At 37.8% G+C, this 21,346-nt stretch overlaps 2 protein-coding genes across 3 annotated transcripts; one reads left to right on the top strand and one right to left on the bottom strand.

Annotated features, from left to right (window-relative positions):
- Window positions 1–1,898: 1,898 nt before the first annotated feature.
- LOC134666821 (FGFR1 oncogene partner 2 homolog) lies at window positions 1,899–13,052 on the top strand. Of its 2 annotated transcripts, none has more exons than XM_063524137.1 (5): window positions 1,899–1,961; window positions 2,141–2,275; window positions 2,750–3,001; window positions 3,897–4,025; window positions 4,832–13,052. In XM_063524137.1, the coding sequence occupies exons 2-5, from the start codon at window positions 2,141–2,143 to the stop codon at window positions 4,940–4,942; spliced, it is 627 nt and encodes a 208-aa protein (XP_063380207.1). In that variant the 5' UTR covers window positions 1,899–1,961; the 3' UTR covers window positions 4,943–13,052. The 2 variants fall into 2 exon arrangements, with proteins under 2 accessions (XP_063380207.1, XP_063380206.1); XM_063524136.1 differs by having other exon boundaries at window positions 1,905–2,067.
- A 353-nt stretch (window positions 13,053–13,405) lies between these two features.
- Window positions 13,406–19,888, bottom strand: LOC134666854 (signal peptidase complex subunit 3). The gene is given in 7 exon segments (XM_063524170.1): window positions 13,406–14,548; window positions 15,078–15,344; window positions 15,431–15,624; window positions 18,451–18,551; window positions 18,984–19,100; window positions 19,449–19,613; window positions 19,774–19,888. Coding segments are annotated over 7 exon segments (1,020 nt in total). The 5' UTR covers window positions 19,820–19,888; the 3' UTR covers window positions 13,406–14,418.
- Window positions 19,889–21,346: the final 1,458 nt, after the last annotated feature.

Here is a 21,346-nt window from a genome sequence, read left to right as displayed (position 1 = left end):
TTTCTCCCTCTTACTTATGGGTGCGTCCCACAATGACCTTGGTGCGGTGCGATAGTGTGTTAGCAACTTTACACACGGTACTAAGGGCCTACCGCGAACCACGTTGGACGTGCTAGGCAGCACCCCTGCCCTGTCACACTTACGTACGAATTTACACGCGCGACGGAGGGGCAACACGTCGAACGTGGTTCGCGGTAGGCCCTCTGTTTTGCCGTCCATCACCAGTACTATGGCATCCTACTTGAGTTTGTAGGACGGCTCGTAGTCCGCAACCCCCATACACGATCCTACCCAACGAGGCGGATTACGAGGCGAACTACAAGGTAGAGTGTGAATGGGGGGCTTAACAGACTATCGCACCGCACCGTGACCTTGGAGTGTCGCACCCATAAGTGAGAGCGAGAAACGTATATCTCTTTTCTTTGTTAGTAGAAAAAGGCGGCAAATTGGAAAAATGTAGGCGCGAAGGGATATCGTCCCATAGAAAATTTTAATTTCACGCCTTTTTTTACTGACAAGATTTGCTTGACCACCTATAGCTACTTTACATATAAAACGCTCACGCCCCGCTCGCGCGCCACCCGTAAAACGCGCCTGTGTGACGAAGACTTAATTATAGTTCGTCAAACATATGTATCTCTGGTCAAACCAATTTGACAGTCAGTAAGCCCCCATTCGCACGACAGCTTTTTCAACGCGCGTTAAAAAAGCGCTTGAATCTGGGTGCACTCTAAATTCGACTTAACGACCAAAGCTTAAAGTCTAAAATCCAACAACACTGAATAAAGGCGTCACCGTTGTCGTGTGAATACATAAATGGTTATCCATTTGTGTCATTCAAACGCTTTTTTTAACGCGCGTTGAAAAAGCTGTCGTGCGAACGGGGCCTAAGAACCAGGAAAACTATACTCATTTAAAGTAGCTAACACACTATCGCACCGCACCGCGACCCTGGTGCGTCGCACTCATGAATGAGAGCGAGAAACAGATATCTTTTTCTCGCCCTCACTTACCGGTGCGAAGGGTCGCGGTGCGTGCAAATTGCAGGCACCTTTCTCTGTCATTCTATTCTAATTATAGCTGGTTTTGCAAATCTTATCAATAAAAAAAGGCGCGAAATTCAAATTTTCTATGGGAAGAGATCCCTACGCGCCTAAATTTTTCAAATTTGCCGCCTTTTTCTACTGACCAGATCTGCTTGACCAAGTATACATTTCATGGATCGAACAATTGTTTCCGTCTGGAAAGCCCCCTCCACACTCGTGCGCGAATTGCGGCGCGAAGCCACGAACGCAAGTGTGGCGTCGATGTTCGCAGACAGCGAAATCGACTCCACACTCGCGTTCGCGGCTTCGCCCGCGATTCACGCGCATAGTCTGGAGCGGGCTGAAGAAAAATATATCTCTTTCTCGCTCTTACTTATGGGCGCGACGCACCAAGATCGCGGTGCGGTGCGATAATATGTTAGCTACTTAACCTTACCATTATCTGCTTATTTTTTGCGCATGGCAACATTACTGAATCGTAAACTTAAAAATCGTCGCCCCATCCCTAGAATATCACTCTATGTGTCAAATATTTATAGTCTGTGGTGTGGAGCGAAAAGTGGACGCTAATTATTGGGCTGTACATTCTTGGGTTGAGCAATCCCGGGTCGAACATTATCGGTACGGGCCAATAATATGCGACCAATATTCGGCGTCCACTAAATGGATTCGTATTATTGGGTCGTGTATTATTGGGTTGAGCGTTATCAGGGTGTACAAGCTCGGTCCGTGCCAATAATACGAAGCCACTCTTTGAACAGGGCAGTAGTGTACAACCCAATAATACGCATCCAAAAAAGTGGACGCCTATTATTGGGCTGTACATTATTTGGTCGTGTATTAACCGGACTCCACTCGGTCCATGAGAGGCATGAAAGCTAATGGCCGCCAAATTCTATCCACGAAACAGCTGATGTGCGTTGTTGTTTCTCAATTTTAAATTGGTATTTTCACGGGATTAACTGTGGCAAAGCACTTAGATGATACGTTATTCGTGTAATTGTTTTGTGTGGAATTCAGGGTTCGTGCAGTTTAGTTAATAATCTGTTTCAGTCGTGTACTGCGAGCGTATTTTATGTTGCTGGTTTTTTCAGATGTCACTGACCATACAACAAATAATTTTGGATGCAAAAAGACTCGCTGGCCGTCTTAAAGAACGCGAAACCGAATCGGATGCTTTGCTAACTGAAACTCAATCTGCATATCGTCAAATCCACACCATGAAACAGGTAATTTATTCTTATTGAGTATGGGGTGATGCTAACATCACTGCCTAATAACTTATTGTTCCATACGATACGATATTTATTCCACGTACTTAGTTTAAATTGATGAATTATATTGATATTTTGTGTTACTACTACGAATTCCTATCAAATGTTGGTATATCATTGCAAGCTGTAAAACCTGGTAAAACAAACAATAATTATGCTGGTTTAAAAACTTAAACATGTAACATGATGATGTTGTTATTCTTATTATGATGGTGTTTTGATTTTTGGGTAGCTAGAGGTTACCTATATTATAGTTTTCGATCTGAATCCCTTAGTTTTATAATGTTTAAATAACGAAGCAAATTCACCTATTGTAGTTATGAGTTAGTTTTGTGACCTGACCACTTCCATACATGTTGTCAGGAAATAACCTTTTTGACACATAAAATTATGGCATGCAAATAATACTCTTAAACGTTTTGTTCATAGTACAAAGAAGAGGTTGATACACTGAACGAGGCTTCACGCGAACGCCCCCGTGGAGCACTTATAGCCAGCATAGAAAGGGAATCTCGCTTGATGAGGGATGTACAACGTGAAAATGGGGAGCTTCGGGCTGCACTAGAAGATCACAGGAGGGCTTTGGAGCTCATCATGTCTAAATACAGACAGCACACGGAAAAGAGAGTGTGGGAGTCCAGAATAGACTTTACGGCAGCTGTCAATGAAAAACAGCAAGAGGTGAGTGCTATAGGAGCCACAGTACTAACTAGTACCTGAGGTCTTAATGCCATCTCTTTCAATCTTGTTTGGTCTTAACAAGGGTAAAAGAGATAGCATTACGACCTCAGTCGTCAATTGGTATTGAGGTGAATATAAGGGTGTTGTTTATGAGGTTATTTTGCTAACCAAATTTAATAAGCGGCAGTTAGAAATAAGATCAGGCTATCAATCAAGACCGCATCCTTGCATATTTTGGCCACCTCTCACGACGTTCTCCTGATAGCCTAGAAATGACGACTATGACGGGCAAAGTTGAGGGCCAGAGGACTCGCGGCAGACCACCCGCTAGATGGAGCGCACAAGTCACTACACCGCTGCATCTACATCTGCAGGAAGCCGTACATATGGCGGGTGACAGAAGCCTATGGAAGAGACTGGTCAGCAACATTAGGACATGATGTCACGATCCTCAGCATTGAGGGAACGACTGATGATGATGATGATCAATCAAAATTCCACATGATTAATCACATGAATCACATCACATCTATGGCAAACATAATTTAATTATTGTTATAATAACTAATAGAGTACGTAAAACAAACGGTTCTGCATCTTCATTATCTTTATCCCTTTGAGCATTGCGATTTATATCATTAGGGAAACTGATTTGGCAACTGTATTATTAATTTTAATGTATTCTATGTACATGTGTAAGATTATTTTCTTTGATGTTGAAATAACATATGACATAGTCATATCCATATATAGTCAGTCCCAAGTCCCAACAAGGGAAGAGAAGTCATTTATTTTGCATGGTCAAAACCTGTGTATAAAATCCATAAATATATGGGCTTAGTAACATTGGCTACCTATGGGCTTAGTAACATTACACAACTACTTGTTTTCGCAGCTCATTCGTAAACAAGCAGAGAGAATCAATGAAATGACCAGTATCATGTACAAAGCTGTGAATATGGAGGAGAATGGTGAGATAAGGAGGGAGGAAGAGGTGTACCACAGACTCATCACTGAAAACAAGGTAAACAAATCGTCCAAAAATCGTCCACAAAAAGATTTTGTGGACGATTTTCTCAGTCCGAAAGAAGAAGTTTCAGGGTCTGTTTGGCTATACAGGCTCGGGAGGGACCTTAAGGGATTTTAATGGTGTATTTACCTATGTAATGGTAATTTCTTTTTATTAGCAAGAAAAACTGTACAATTAAAAGTTACGATAAATTGTTCGGGTTTGTAGCCAGCTTTAAGTATACTCAGTCTATGGTAGTGATTCCGGGCTGAATGAACGCGACAAGCGATCGACAGCCCGCCTGCTTCCGGCCGGGCGTCCCTACACTACATCTACATCTACATGGTAGTGATTTATTTTAACAGCCTCCTAGCCTGACTGAACCGACCGCATCACTTGGCAGTGAACCTGCCTAGAAAGCAAGAGGTCCCGGGTTTGAATACTAGTAAGGGCATTTATTTGTGTGTTTATCACAAATATTTCGTCTTGAGTTATGGATGTTTTTTAATGTATTTATCTATTATATATATCGTCGTCTAGTTGTGGGTCTAAGTCACAGACAAGACATCCTGCCACAAATATACGGTAGTTTTACTCCATTTTCGAGTCCAAGTGTCTTTGTGTGACGCCCGAGTCTTTGAATGGACCAATCACAATCACGGCACGGGACTCGCTCACCTCGTCCCCCGCACCCCAGTATTTTTGGCAGCGTCGGTTTCATGAAATAATTGCTCTAAACTCCGTCTAGTGGATTCCTAGTCTATGGTCTAAGTCGATTCGTGTAAGATTGTTCCATAAAATAGTTACCGATTGAATTGCAGGGGTTGCGAGAGATGCTGGACCTGTCGCGGCGGTACGGGTCGGACCGCGCGGTGGCGCCGCCCACCGAGGACAAGGACGTGCAGACGGACGGGCCGCCGCTGCACGCGTGACGCGCCCCCCCCGCGCCCGCCCCGCCTGTCCCCGCCACCGCCCGCCCCGCCCGGCTCTGAGCCACCGAGGTAGCGCTCCAGCCAGTATACAACCTCTATCCTACTTTACTGCAGACAATCGAGTTACCGGGGACGTATGCAGTTGAAGTATATTTTGTGTATGTCGCTCCGACGGCGGCGCTAGGTGGCGCCGCAGAGCCAGACAATCTGTAGCGATCAAATGTTGAAGGGCTTTGCGCGACTCGCGAGTCTTATCAACCATACATGGGAACGAAAGATCCGATCGCTGTGTCTCGCTCCAACCTATGGTTGTCATTGCTACCGCCGCCGTCGCCAGTCACGCAATGTCGTGGCCGAGCCGTAATACGCGGTAGACCGATTTTTCAAATTTTCTTTTCTAATTACAGTCTAGTGAACTTTATGCTATCGTTAACCATTTAGCGAAGTCACGTATTGGATTTCCGACATTACTAGGTTACATAATATATTAGGGAATAGAAAGTCGTGTCTTATTGAAGACCTGATATGATATGACAGTCTAGAAAACGCAAAATGTTGTTTTGAAAATGCCCTACCAACTCAAATGTTAGTCACCAGTGAAATATCCATAATAATTTCGTGGTTTTTAAACTATGACAATGGCGGAATCTATGAGTGTCGGAAGGAGCCATAATAAAATTGATTAAAAAAAAATCTAGCAATCTTCAATTGTATACGTCAGTCTCGGTTGTCTGTGATTTTACACACGCATACACACATTTTTGAAAATAGGTCTTTTGACAGTTACATCACCATTTCACACTTTGCAAAAGAAAAGGAGTGACATAAATACAGCGAACTACATTATAGCTAACAAAGTGGTTATGTTCTCCTTTGGTTGTATTGATGTTGAATATGACTAGAATAGAAGTAAATTTGTATTGTAAAATTTCAAGTTATCGCTCATGTTATATCTATCTATTGAGAAACAAAGTTTCTTATAATTGTAAATTATAGTATTATCAATCTTTGAAATCACAAGTATGGCAAGTATCATGGTTTATTATACAGGATGGGGCCTGGTACAGGAGCAAAAATTAAACGCGTGACGTGACAGTAATGGATCTTTATACGACAATATCGTACCTCGTTAATATACGTTCATATTAGGGAACTAAATCACAACAGCTATTTAAATCAATTTTGTGTATTTGTCTTTTTAGAAAGTAATAAAACGTATATATTTATTTTGTTCAAAGCAAATTTTTTTTGGAGACTACTCTATTCTATAAATACTCGTATGATACTTCTAAGGCCATCGATTAACCCCCTTATTCATAAAACTTTACCGGCCCGATTCAGTTAAATTGTGTTTTATCCCATTCTTACAAATACATAAGTCAAAATGACAGATAAAGACAAACGATTATTAGCTAATTCAGGTTTGTAGCGCGTTTATTAATAAAGGGGTAAGTTCGTTGTGCCTTCTTAGTCGGCAATTATCTAAATTCGCCTGTAATTTGTTGCAACGTGATTGTAGATCATTAGAATTCTTATCTCTACATATACTTTAGGCTTCGTTCACATTAACGCAGATCCGTTGAGTGACCGAGACAGCACTCCATAAGTCCATACAAATTTTGTCCCGTATGCACACTGGCGCGGCGCACGGATCTGCGCTAGTGTGACCGAACCGTTCTATCCACCTCTCTAATTAAAATAAAGTTTTTGCTCGTGCAGCAGAATCCCCCTGTATATACTGTTGAGTTAAATCTTGTTTTAGTACTTACCTAGTAATAATTGAATATGAAATAAGGTTATTCTGTTCATATTTGTCCAGTGTTTGCGTTTCTCTCGATTTTTTTTAAACTTGTACCCAATGCAATTATATTTTTAACGTAACGGGTTTATGTGCTCATGAGAAAAATCAAAATGTTAATTAATTACGTATACTACAATACTCGATACAAATTGTGTTAATGAAACCTTAATAATGAATAGGAAATTAGTTTAATTTAGATTATTTGGATATAGCGTTAATGAATATACATAATATAGAAGGTCCTCTTTGTAATAATACGTAGGTCAGTACTTCTGGGACCCACTATCCGTAACAGGTAAATACTGTAACTGTAATAACTGATGTCAAAAATATGACATTAAATTATAGCATCGTCAAACAATTTATTTTCTTAAACTAGTCAAAAATACCGTACACGGTGGGAAGAAGTTGATAACTCGAGATATTTTATTGAAGAAATTTGAACTTAAAATATAATTGCATAAAGTACAATTTTTTTTCGCCACTTATCAACTTCATCCTGCCGTGTACGGAATGTACCCCTAAGCCCCTATCGCACGACAGCTTTTTCAACGCGCGTTAAATAAGCGCTTGAATCTGTCCGCACTCTAAATTCGATTTAACGACCAAGGCTTAAAGTCGAAAATCCAACAACGCTTGATAAAAAGTGTCACCGCTGTCGTGTGAATACATACATGGTTATCCATTTGTGTCATTCAGACGCTTTTTTAACGCGCGTTGAAAAAGCTGCCGTGCGAATGGGGGCTAAATGTCAGGTCATTATGAGTCGCTGATGCGACAGCGGCACCTAACTCTACCTATGTTTTATTTCGTGTTGTTATTCCATAGTAAAAAATTAAAATAACTGAGGTAATTGATAATGGTCAAACAACTTTTTTATTACCTAAAAATACCGATTTGAATGTATTAACTAAATGTTGCATTTGCATTCAGTCTATACCATCACTTACACTGTTAACTGACTATCGGTAGACCTTATGCCTTTTGTAATAAGGACCACCAATGTACAGTGAAGAGCGTTGTTGTTTGTACTTAACTGATGTCATTGTTTCAATATAAAAATTCATGAATCCTCTTTGATATAATTATCCCAGAATGATGCAGCATGATAATCGTAAATAATATTCATAATATTTAGAATGTGATGGTGATGATTGAGTGATTATTGCGAAATAATTAATTACCTAAAATATGCAATATTTTTTCATGCGGCTTAGTAAGGTCAGCTTTTGATGTTAGAGACATTAAAGTAGATGGACGAAAGTAGGGACTCTTGATAGGACGTAGTAAGGTTTCTGACCCATGTGTCTGCTCTTTCTATTCGCATGTATAGTTTTTTTTTTAGTTTTCCGACTGTTACTTTTTTCTATCATTCGGACAAACCTTTTGGCCGCCGGACCTAGTCCGCAAAGACGCTCACTCACACGCCAGAGCAAATTTTAAGTAAACAACTAATAAAAAGTTTAGGGATTGCAAATAGTGATATCGATATTTACAATATTATGGTAAAAATCTTTTTAATTTAGCTTTGTTCTTATCCTGTTTTAATTTCATTCCAAATTGCCAAAATTAAACATATGTTTTACACCCGAAAATGTTTAAAATATAGGGATTTAACATAAAAAACAACCACTAAACAATGTCGATTCAAGACGTGATATCGCCGCACTAGGCTGTACGAGAAGTCTTTTATACAAGACAACGGCGCCCATGGACTGCCTGCAATGCAGACCGACAAGGACTGTTTCCGCGCGGATCAAGTAATAATAGTCTCTAGGTCAACGGCGTAAGCGCTTGTCGGTACGTAAATTTTATTGGCGTAACGTTAAAGCTGCGCATCATGTGTCGATAAAGTCAATATACCGGAACTGTTTTAGTGAAAATTACACGTGGGTTGAATTTTTAATGAGTGAAGATATTATTCCGGAATTAGAATCTATCATTATAATTTCAGTTTGGTTTACATTAATCTATAGGTAAACTCTTATCAAAAAAACGTTCAACGACTTGTTACAAAAAAATTACACATTAACTTCAATGTTATAACAATAAAAGTAAAGTCTGATAAACAGGTATGTCCCTGTACCACACTTGTGCGAAGCGGTCGCTGCGGTGTATCCCTTCCCACTAAGCTATAAAATAACATATTTTTTTTTTTATCTCTTCTGCAATTAAATAGTCCACAATCTACAATGGCAAATTTACTTGTCTGACTCTACTTTATAGAGCTAAAGAAGCTACCTGAACTTTAAATATAGTTATGCCTATCTGACTCTCGTTCTACGTATTCTAGTAAGTAGTTACCTACTATTCGTTGAAAAAAATTGGCGATTAACAAGTGTTCAAATACTTAGATAAAAACATATTTCTGACTTTAAAAATTCCCATATCGAGTTAACATTCCCATCCCTAGCTGTCTTTTATACAAGACAACGGCGACGAGGAACATGAAAAATGTTGAAAATTGGAGCAATTTTTTTAAATGCCTTATTATAAAAGAAGGGATTTATATAGCGGCTTAAAAAGCAAATAAATGAAAAAACAAAGACCTTAAATATGAACACGAGTGTAAATGAAATTGTAATTGTTATTATTTTCACATTAACTCAGTGGTTGAATTTGTGTCTTGTATACAAGACGACGGCGCCAGCGTATCGTTCTATCGTTGTCTTCTATACCGGACAACGGCGGTCAAAGGGTTAAAAAAACACATACCTATAGATTTTATCATTTTTCCCAGTGGCATAGACAAATAAAAACACATGGTAATGAACGCCGTCCTTATTTTTAACATCATGTTGGCATTAGTATCTACCTTTCAGATATGTAGTTACTTTTTCGAATGACATTTGCTACGAATCTTATAATAGGTACATACCTTAACTTTAGTGAGTTAGTTAAGGAGTTGGCAAAGCCAAAATATAATATTATTTAGACCCTAAAATTACGCTCGAATAAACAAATCGACGTGCGGGTAAATAGTATTCTCTACATTAGACGTAATTGATATGAAGATTAAATAACTGTTGGTTTAATTTCATTTAGAATAATATGATTATTATATCTAAAATTCAAGCCTTTTCGAAATGTTTAATATACATATATTAGGAACTAAATTCGAGTATCTCAGTTCAATAGCTTAGTGCACCATTTCTAGGGGCTGCTCCAGACATAGGTTAAAGGACTAATAATTATATAATTAATTTTTTTAGCATTTGAAATTTGTATTATTTAATTAAGCAACCTAAAATTATTTTGATGCAGATAAATAGCACAAACTTACGTTATAATTGTACCTACAATAGAAAGGGTATACACGTCACGCAAGCGGTGTGCCGTCTCTCATAAAGATCTGTATATTACAACGCGTGTGCACGTGCACGTCTACGCACACACACCCGTACGGCTACCATCAGTTTGGCATTGACATAAACGCTATCGTGAACGTAATTTACTTTCTATGAATCTCGCTCGTACTGACATATTAGTGCGAAAGAGATATAATATAGAAAGTAAATGACGTTCACGATAGCGTTTATGTCGATGCCAAACTGGTGGTAGCCGTACCGGTGTGCACAGGCCTTAACGGTGTCACTCCCATAATCTCTATACATTTAATTAAATAAATGTAAGTATCGTGGTTATTCTCATTAAATGAAAATCAGAGAGATGAGTATTTTACCACCGGCAAAGATTAATTGATTGTAATAGAATTTTAAAGTACCTAAAGACAAATTAATTTGGTAGCTTAATGTAGATGGCGTTGTACGGCTTCATTTATACAGTATGCGGTAACTCTGGCTGTCAGGAGATGAATATTGAATTCAATTATCGTTACCACAAACCTTATGGCATAGAGATACAATAATATAGAGATGACACGGGGGAGGGCCGAACGACCGAACGAGATGCACTTATGGAAATTTCAGTAGGAGTAGCAGAGAAAGCGGTATTATTGCTTGCCCTTGTCACAGTCTCACTTTTTGTTTGTTCCCCACCAAAAATGTTGTATGGTTTATGGTGGGCAACAAATAACCCGACCGAATTACGTATATTGTTTTTGGTATGTTGTCAGGAATGTTAAAACGTGTTTTTATTATAGTCGCTTTGCGTATGTTTTGTCCCTCACGGAGGCACGCGTATAGCTCATCTATGTAATACTAGATCTATGCCTTATGGCACAGAATAAATAATAGTAATAGGTACAGAAGACTCACGGTACTCTCTAACAAAACGCGTCTGTCACGATCAGCACAGTTATGGCCGCTAGGTGACGACAGCGCCACGCGCGGCTTATGGCAAACCCCAAAATTGGGGTCGAACGGATGGAGTTTTAGCTACCTGTAGCAAAGCGACGAAATCGCGGAGTGAGTCAGGCCTGCTTATAGCGACGTACAGCGCCATCTAGTTCAACTATCAAACTCGGTGATACTATTTTTACGTGGAGTTTAGACAACTTTGCCATCGTGGTATAAAAAAGTAGCTACCCCTCTCAACTGGCTGGAATGTAGTTATCTAGACAGCGGCAGTATTAATTATGAGCACAAATAAGATATCTTATTATTGCGTCGGCCAAATATGTACAATCAGCATCAAAAAAATAGTGTCGGCCAAAGTGACCAAATATATCGTAACACCATTACCATAAATAATAGAAATGTGCCAATATTTTTAGTCATAATTGACCACAACTATCTATTTTGATGCTCACTGTAGGTATCAATATAATATGTATATGTACTCTTGAATATAAAAATCGTTGTCCACATCACCTGATTGAAATTGTCAACTCAAGAATGTATATTATTATTTCTATTTAGTTACTCATTTAATATTACAGTAGCATTTAAAATTTTACTTGTTTAGACATAATTTAAAACATTTGATGGCAGCCTGGGCGTATAAAGGCTTGCGGCCACTAACCGCCAAAACTATATTCGGCGCAACGTAAGAATCAATATTTGACAGTAATGAATTGAGCGTTACATATATGAAGCTAAGGCTATCAGTTAAACCATAGGTCTTATCTTCATTTATAAGGGTAACTGTATAACTGTCAAATGTATAGCTTTCTTACGTTGTGCCTACTATAAGGCCCAGTCCGCTGCCCAGAGCCATGGCTCTTGGCCCATGGGCCCTTTTGGCCCTAGGTAAATATGTCCTTACCCTATTATAATATCAAAATAGGGGTATGTATATTTAAATCATTAGTTACTCATATTAAACATACTTGTAATTCGCAAGTGTGAAGGTGGACTTACATCTATTAGCATCGAGCCGTATTTTAATATGTACCATCGCTCACACTGTTAACTGTACATCGTGGACCTTATGCCTTTTGTAATAAGGTCCATGTACAGTTAAGACTGCTGATGTTTGTATATGAAATCGCTCGTTAATATGAAAATGCGTACGCATGCTTGCAGCTTTCCGATGCGTATGTGTTCATGCTAACGAGCGATATCTCATATATATTAATTAATGCGGCTCAATGTTGATAGATATGATATGATTCCACCCTAAAATGTACGACATTACCTCATTTGCTTATGCGTGGGAAGTTAAATTTAAACATAAACAAATAAACTAGATTAAATTTTAGATCGTTAATTGTACTGTAACCTTAAATGCATATTCGGTTGTCTTGAGGACATTTTGTTAGACGTAATTATTTAAATTTGACGAGTTAAGAATATTGTACTCTATAAAGACTTTTATCCTGTTGAAATTCACATGCCCTTTAATGAATCAAAAATTGTGTTATAAATTCATCCCATTACTTATAAGAGATAAGATTTATTAGATGTGACGTACAGTTGGTGCCCTAACTTAAGTATCCACATTGCTATACAACACCTACAGTTAGTATAGTTAGGTGCAAACAGCAACACTCTTAACTGTATAGTGTATATCGGTGGACCTTATTACAAAAGGCATAAGGGCCACCGATGTACAGTTAACAGTGTGGTACTTAAATTTGGGCACAGTCAAAATCGTCAGATAACTGTGGCTGTGTGTGTTGGTACAGCCAAGATTTCTTTTAACTCCCTTATGACGAGTGCAATCCGGACTCACACGTCACACGACACTTTTTAAGTAATGGGGTAAATATTTTATGAATACCTATAGACATGGGATTCTTTATAAGTGGTAACAAAAGAGATTGGTAACTTGTACCTATGTGTAGATATTTTTACTGAAAGCAATGATAGAAAATATAAATGTACTAGTTTTTTCTGCTGTAGGACAACACATATAGAGCAAAAATGATAATAAATGTATCTGATAATATTAAAAAAATTAAAATTGCTATAATGACTTTTATTGAGGTATTCGATTGCTGTTTTATTATTATATTTTTTAAGCCAATTGCGAGGTCTACAGCTCACAGAGCCCCTAGGGCCTAGGCCTTTACCCTTCAGTACATCTGCATGAAATAAGATCATCATCACACTTACTTGAAAAAGTTTCAAGTAAGTGTGATGATGATGAAAATATCAAAACAATTTTCGTTTACCTACAGATGAAGTTTGAGTGACGCCATAAAGTTTGTGACGCCTCCCTTCCCTTTGTCACAACATGTCAAATTTTGTCAAACCCCTAAACATATGACAAATATTGCTAAAATACTTAATATTACAATGTAATGAAACAAAACAACATTTACAGAAAACATGTATTCTCTTAGGATCTTAAGTCACACCACATTCACCCATATACAGCACTGTCTCTAATTATGCATCTCGGCAATCTGTCTTCTACTACAGAGAGCATTCAAAGGGAAAGTGGCATAGGGTGGAATTCCACCTGTCCAATTAGTATTTTGTCTCGCGTTTTGTTTAATGAGAGAGTGAGACGCAATGACATTGGATCAATATAATGGACAGATGGAATACCCATCCATAATACAAGTTATTAATAGAGGTTTGTAGTCTAAGACACATTTTGTGTCTCAACTTTAACAGCTGTAGAGTTAGAGCAAGAAAAGTCTGCAACGATTTTGATAGCATACACAGTGCAAATGCTATTTATACGTCATAATTTCATAGACGTTTGACGTTTAAAATAACAATTGGGCTGTGTGCTATCAAAATCGTTGCAGACATATCTTGGTCTAACTCAAGTAGATATTACTGTACAGTCAGCGTTGTATAGTAGGTAGCATACAAAGTATTCAAATAGTTTGGTACTCCATAGATATTATATGTTGTACTGAACTATTTGAATACTTGGGATACTACCTACTATGTATATGACAGACTACGGCCCCATACATTAAATTCATATGTGGTCACTCTGGTTGATGAAAGTTGACATTTGACAATTCAGTTACAACAAAACATGATAATATTATGGTGCAGTATAGTGTCATCTAGTTTAGCTGACTTCGAGCCACAATGTGTTCTTACTTTTTACACCTGATCCACAATCAATAACTCTTTGAATATACATATTTGAAAGGCATATGTGCCGAGGTGTATAACTATCCTAGTACTTTACTGAGATACTTTAACACATTCATTGCCAACCAGCCAAACAAGACGTCCGTGTCAGGCCACAACAATTTCATCGTATAAAGCAGCAGTACTACGACTATTGGGTAGCCTAGGAACGAAATCATAAAATACCCAGGTTTTCGGCACTGAATGTGTTAAAAGCAAAGTTGCAATGTTGATCACACTCTGGTCTGGGTGTACTCGGTCGGGAACCGGAAGGAGTGGTAGCCGAGGGCCATGATGTTTGGCAGCAACCCTGCATTGGGTATGATGTTCCATGACAGTGTTAGTGTCACATTGTTGTGGCCCCTGAAAACATACAACATTGTGCATTATTATTTGGAAGAATTCCAATCCTTAATATATGCCTGAGTTTTTTCCTATTTAAACACATATGTTCTGGCATAGGTGTACCAGGTTGAAGAACTTTTAATGTCACATAAAATTATATTTTCTAGTGATCTTCATTTAAATCTTATAGATTTGTAGTTATGACCCACAGAAACCAAAAGTTTGAAATGTGATCTACAAATTTTCCAGAATACATTCAAATGGGAATATTTAATAAAGAAACAAGTTAAATGAGAATCTGAGTGGAAAACAAAACTTATTCATTGTATTTTACTAACATACTCAAAAGAAAATCTTAATCCTCTACCTAGTCGCAATGGTTCTTAAGATAAAGATAAACAAAGGTGTCTTTTCAAACAAACAAATCATCATTGCTATTAGATTTGAATCCAAATAGATCAATAGCTATTTGTTTTATAGGAATCAGATTACTATTGTTACAATTTTACTTTATGATATATATAGTATTTTTACAAGTCTTACTTACTTCAAGCCTTTACCATCATCCCAGAAGTAGTACTTCGTGTTCATATTTTTGAAGTCGAGAACAGCATTTTCTCCTCTTAGAATGATTTTGTCCCACAGCACAATTTGGTTGAGCTCATTGTTTGGAGTAATGTACTCTGCTGTGAGATACAAGAATAGCTGTTTCACGTTCCAGTTGAACAAATGGGACAGATCAGTCTTCAGATCGAAAGTAAGGAAGCCTAGATCATTTCTCTCCCTAGAAACTCCATAATCCGGCACGTTCTTGCTGGAATAAAATAAATATTTAAAGGTGCTAAGACTTCTTAAAAGAATACACATGTTACAGCAACGTATAAGGATAATTTTACTTACACGACTACTTTTACTGTGTTCATTTGTGCATTCGTTCTGTAATCCACAGTTAATGTAGATAGAAAACACAAGAAAGTTAAGCATGCTAGGACGCTAAGTGTATACGTTAATATAGCGTTTCCTCTCGTTAACACTGAATACATTTTTGCGGTTTAAATTAATATTTAATAAATATAAATTTCTTTTAGCGGTGGCTATAACGCTAACCTCCGCAACAACTGTTTGACGTTTCGGGACACGTCAATTGTAAACGTCACGAAAGTGTGTTCAAAAACCGTTTATAAACATATTTTCTGAAAAAGAAAATAAAATCGTGTCTTGACGCGTAGAATAGAGTCTGTGCGGAAAGAGAAGAGTCGTGGCAGAAACGGGAACTAACATTTTAAATTTTATATGGCAATCAAACCTTTGACACCTGTCTTGTAAAAAGTAAACAAACTTCTGTCAATGTATATTTTTACTAACAAAAACCGCAAGTTTTATGTATAAAATATTTTCAAAACACGATAAAACCGTACATAAAACCACAAGGAAAATTATATTTAACATTGTTCGGTTTTGTCAGCGGGAAGAAAACGGCTAAAAGCCGACTATCGACTTACAAAAAGTCGGGGAACGTGTTTCCGCTATTCGCGGGTATTGATGTTGTATTTAATATTAAATAATTACCTATTTAATAAGCCCCCTAAGTAACTTGTCTCCGGTACATAATCGGTATGTATATTCATTCAAAATATATTAATTTTCATAAATATGCAGGTCATTCATGACCTTTAGAATAACTGACAAGTAGTCTTGATACTTGCCATTTTATGCATATTTATATGTAATTTCTTTTTCAGGATTGTGTAAAAGTACCTACGGTAACTCGAATAAAAGACCGCTAAGTAGGTGATATGCAAGAATTCGTAATCTACGTGCCGGATTCAAGCACATCCAGTTCAGATGAAGATAGTTCTATGAGTGTCCCTGGTTGTTTTGAAGCTAGCTCAAACATAAGTGACATTGAATATTTTAATTCAGACTTCGATTACAAAGAATAAAACTTTTTCTAATAAAATATTTCTTTATTTGTAAGTTCGTTTACTAGGTTCTGAATAAAACTTTTTCTAATAAAATATTTCTTTATTTGTAGGTTCTGTTAGTTACGAAATTATATTTCATATTTAGCAGTGACTTTTCGGCGAAGTAAAATATCGTGAGATGAGAGAACCGGACATATCCCAATAAGGCCTACCTACTTAATGCACTATTTTTATTCATATTCATATTTATTATTAATAATGTACACATACATTACAAGTCAAGTTTACAATGGGTGAAATATATCCCAGATAAAATTACGGTTCTATTGCCCAATTTCTACCCGATCTACCCGGTTTTAATAACTGTTGGACTGCACAGATTAGGCAGTACATAAATGAGACTATCTTGTTTGGTACTAAAATTACAGTTGTATTGGGCAGATTCTTAACTAGTTTTAGCAGTTTTGTCAATCGCAGTCACTTTGTAGTATCCGAGACATAAAAACAAGTGTGTTTTAAAAAGAAAACTAGTGCCTGCGCTAAATCAGAGGATTGAGTTGACGAGACGACACCACCACCAGGCTCCGTTTAGTAAGCCGTGGTAAAAAACCGGAACAAAAGGGATTCAAGTATCATGACCTTTAGTGTCGTACTATAATCACGTGACCAGTGTTGTCAGCATAGCAAAAACCATAAAATAGCACTGGCGCGCCCTCAAATCCCACGACTCTTCTCTTTCCGCACAGACTCTAGTAGAGTTATTTATGTTGAAACAAAGAATAAGAGCTAGAGCTATCTGCATCACCAATGTCGCGATCAAGGGCCCAACGTTTTCTGTTCTCTTTCACGGCGCAGCAACTGGTATCATTTCTCTCTCCTCGCTCTTTTAAAAATGCCGTTTGTCAAAACAGGACAACCATACTGTTGACAAGGTGGACTTCAAATCAAGTGTTGCCTTTCTTGATGCGCCCAGGCTGTGTATGTGTGCGTAAAATCGTATATGTGTGCTCTTTTAGGGATGTGAAAAGTCGATTTTAATCATGTTATATATCGATAAACGCTACACAGCGGAACGAAATAGCGATTAATTGAAGCTTCAATATCTTCGTTAAACATAAACATAATTGAAATGCTAATGGATAATGAATATATTATAATATAATAATATAATTCAATTATTGCGGAACACCTATTTTAGGAGGTATTTATGTATTTTAATTAAATATCTGAACTTTCCCTTGGTTCCCTGCTGGGGCGTGACTGTAAAATTGTGATCTGATAACCACAATAAAGAATAAAAGCGTTTTTGGTCATTTTAGGTATCGTTAAGCCTTTGAAGTAAAATTAAAATTGCAAGAAATGTCGATAGTTTATCGATATGACTTTATCGACATGGCTACAGCAACGTGGGCCTCATTGTTAATCGTACACTAAACAAAAGTGGCAACAGTGACAGCTCTCTGAGACACCGTCTTTATATATTATAAGTCTATGGTCGCGATACTGTGCGGTAGTCTGTTACGGCTATAACAGACGGGCGTACCGGACCGCCGCGTCCTTAACGGACGTACAGCGCGCCACCTTCCAACAAAGTATTTTTATACTTATTGTTAACGATGTTGTTTTTTCGTGAAACGGAAAACGATCTTGCTCGGACACAATCCCGCTCCACACTCGTGCGCGAATCGCGGCGCGAAGCCGCGAACGTGAGTGTGGAGGGGGCTTGAGAGAGTCTACCGCGAAACACAAAAATTTAAAAATTTACTTGGTACAAAAGTACTTTTGCCATAGCATACAAGGTCCAGATGAATAAAACAACACAGATTGTCACCATTGTAATTTATTGTGAAACCCTATCATCCTAAATCATTTACTAAGCACTCTTTTATCAGCCACTAAAGCCAAGGCTAAAATGATTGTGAATACCGACACCACTGTGGAGACGTTGGAACTATTGCAGGGGACTCCTCCCGCTATGGAGCGACAGAAGCACACCCTAGTGGAAGAGCTCCCGTTCGTCGACTGGAAGCAGCCGCTGTTGATGGCGTTTCCGAGCTGATCAACCCCTCTGGTGCACATGTATGTGGAGTTTTCCGCTGTAAATGTACATTAATTAATTTTATAATTCATTTAATTTCACAGTATAACTGTAAGCACTGTGAAAAGTGTGAAACTAGCGATCGCAGCGGTAAATCGTCCTCATCGACGTTACGATCCCCCATGAGGAGAATCTTATGAAAGCCGAGAAGGACAAGTCCAGCAAGTACCTGTGTAACTTTGCCCTGGAGAGTAAATATCACCATCGTTAAATATCTATTATATAATAGAAATGGGACTGTGTCTTTAAATCGACCTTTGTGTATTAGTACCCATTTCTATTTGGGGTAAATCATCCACGGTACGATTTTATAGTATAGGAGTTATCTTAGTCATTAGGTACTAAACACAAAATACTACAAAGCACAAACTGCAGTAAGCCGAAAAGTAAAGAAGAGAAACTTGGAGCACCTAATAGTACCTATGCATACCTATGTCATTGAAGTAGTATGTATATTGCGCGCAGACATCGTTAGGACCCAAAATGCACGAGGCCTCCAGTGAGTGGTGCGTCCAAATGTACTCCACGTCGGGCCATGTGCCGTCGTCTGTGAATGCAACGTGAATTTGTAAGCCAAGAGCACATGCAAACAGCCTCGTACTTAAGAGGAGGCGTAAAGCCAGGAAAAAAACGGTAATATTTGTATACTCAGGGGGGAATAAAAATACGCGCTGGCGCCGCGCGTAACTGTGACGGGAGATAGGGATATTGGGTCTATACTATTTTTAGTGTTCCTTACAAAACACACTTATGGGATCACTTCGGTCTTGCAAATCAGTTAAATGCGTTTTTCTCAGAGACCGTTTGACGTAGATATTTTTGCATGGAATAAATAAGTTTTAATATATTTAAAATAGTTATTGTCCGTTGTGAGCCACTATAAAAATAAACTTACAAGATGCCACCAAGGGCTGCTGGCACGGCACGCCTCTCGCCAGCCGGGTCGCGTCCTGGCAGGTGGCGTTGAGGAACACACTGTTGTTATTGTACTGCGGACCCAGCCACGTGAATTGGAAGCAACGACTCACTGCATTCGATTGTGCTACTACCAATACTGCACCTGTGTTTCGTAGTTGGTTTAGCATAAACAAGCTTAGATAATACAATTAGTTCACAAATGGAATAACTACTAACAAACTTCCACGCTTAACATAATATATTATGACGTTCGATTACGCACACACACAAATGACATGACTAATGGGTAACCAAATACTCACATGAAACTAAAACTAACGCTGTTATCACTAAATTGAATCTAGTCATATTGTTTACCTAAATAAACACTAGTTTTTGAATCGTAATTAACCAATTAGTACCGCTTTCATTGTTGAATGCAACTAATTGTTTGCTTTGTCAATTTACCCAGTTATCGCATAGGGGAATCACATCGCATATTTAAGTGATAAGTCTTACTGATTAGATTTGTGATGGGCAAGAGTCGATACCGGATACCGTGATTTTTATCTTCATGCGTACGTATTTAATATTTATTTAATCTTAAAAGACAGGAAGTTAAAACCAAACATTAATTAGTACCTAATATGCAGAATTACATAAAGTAAAATGACCGAAAAATACTTTTAGTTTATATAGTGTACCTACATTTTAAGTGTGTAGAAACATGAAAATAATATTAAGTATACTCATACCTAAGTACCTATGAGTAAAAACCACGAAAATAATGTATAAGAAAATGTATACTTAAAACTTAGTTTTAAATTTCTTCGACAATCAAACCGAGATAATATTGGGTGGATTGCGCCGGCCCACGGTTTTGGCCGACCCAAATAAAATTATGTCATAAATCTTTCAAAGTGAATTTATGCCATTCATGTCGTCTTTCTATTTTGTTCATTAAATATATTGATATATTCACGTCGGCTATTTGCGTTCCGCGAAGCGGCTACCGATGCATACCTACATGAAATGAAATTATTCCCCATTCGCCATTGGACGATAAGCCGATTTCGTCTAACCTCGTTCAATCAGCGAACACTGAGCTCCACTGCATTCGCGTAGATTTGCGGTTGAAACAGACATGTTCTGATTTTAAAAGAATTGGTCTGTATTGGACACTTATCCAGCAAATATTTTTGGTCAATTTTCCGATAAAGGCACCTATTTGCGACCTAAAATAGGTGCCTTTATCGGAATATTGACCAAAAATGTTTGCTGAGTCGGTACTTATCATTTGGATACATACCTACCTTCGCTGCTTTGATGTGTTCTTAAATAACAATCTGTTGGCTTAGTTAGGCTATAGAAAGTACTTTTTTCATACGATTTCCATTTCTGGAGAAAACGATTTCCACTAACTAAATCTTAATCTTAACATAATTATCACTATGATTTTAATGTCGATCGTTTCAGCATAATATATTCTCTATTGTCTAGGTTTATAGGTTTCCCTTTTTTTAAATATTTTTTTGTATTGAAAATTTTGAAAAAAAGTAAAACCTATAAGCCTAGTTTTTCATTGTGTTGTTAAACAGGTTGTGTTGTCTAGGTTGATTTTGAATATCGAGGCAAGTAAAATACATAGAAGTAGTATTTAAAATAAGTATTTGGCAAAATTTTAACTCTTATCATAACTTAAAATTCGAAAAAATCAAACGTACGGGCATAGCTGTGGATAATATACAACTAATTGTGTGAAAATATTTTCAATAAGTTGTTAATATCCAGAAAAGAAAATGAAGACTACGTTTGTATGAAAAGGCTATTTCGCGCGAGTCCTCCACTTCCGTTTTAATAAGCCGAGATTGCATATATGTATCATATATGTATATC

The sequence above is a fragment of the Cydia fagiglandana genome, chromosome 8 (genome assembly GCF_963556715.1).
Source record: "Cydia fagiglandana chromosome 8, ilCydFagi1.1, whole genome shotgun sequence".
NCBI classification, from domain to species: domain Eukaryota; kingdom Metazoa; phylum Arthropoda; class Insecta; order Lepidoptera; family Tortricidae; genus Cydia; species Cydia fagiglandana.
Note: the sequence above shows the minus strand (reverse complement) of the source record. Positions and strands in the feature narration are given on the sequence as shown.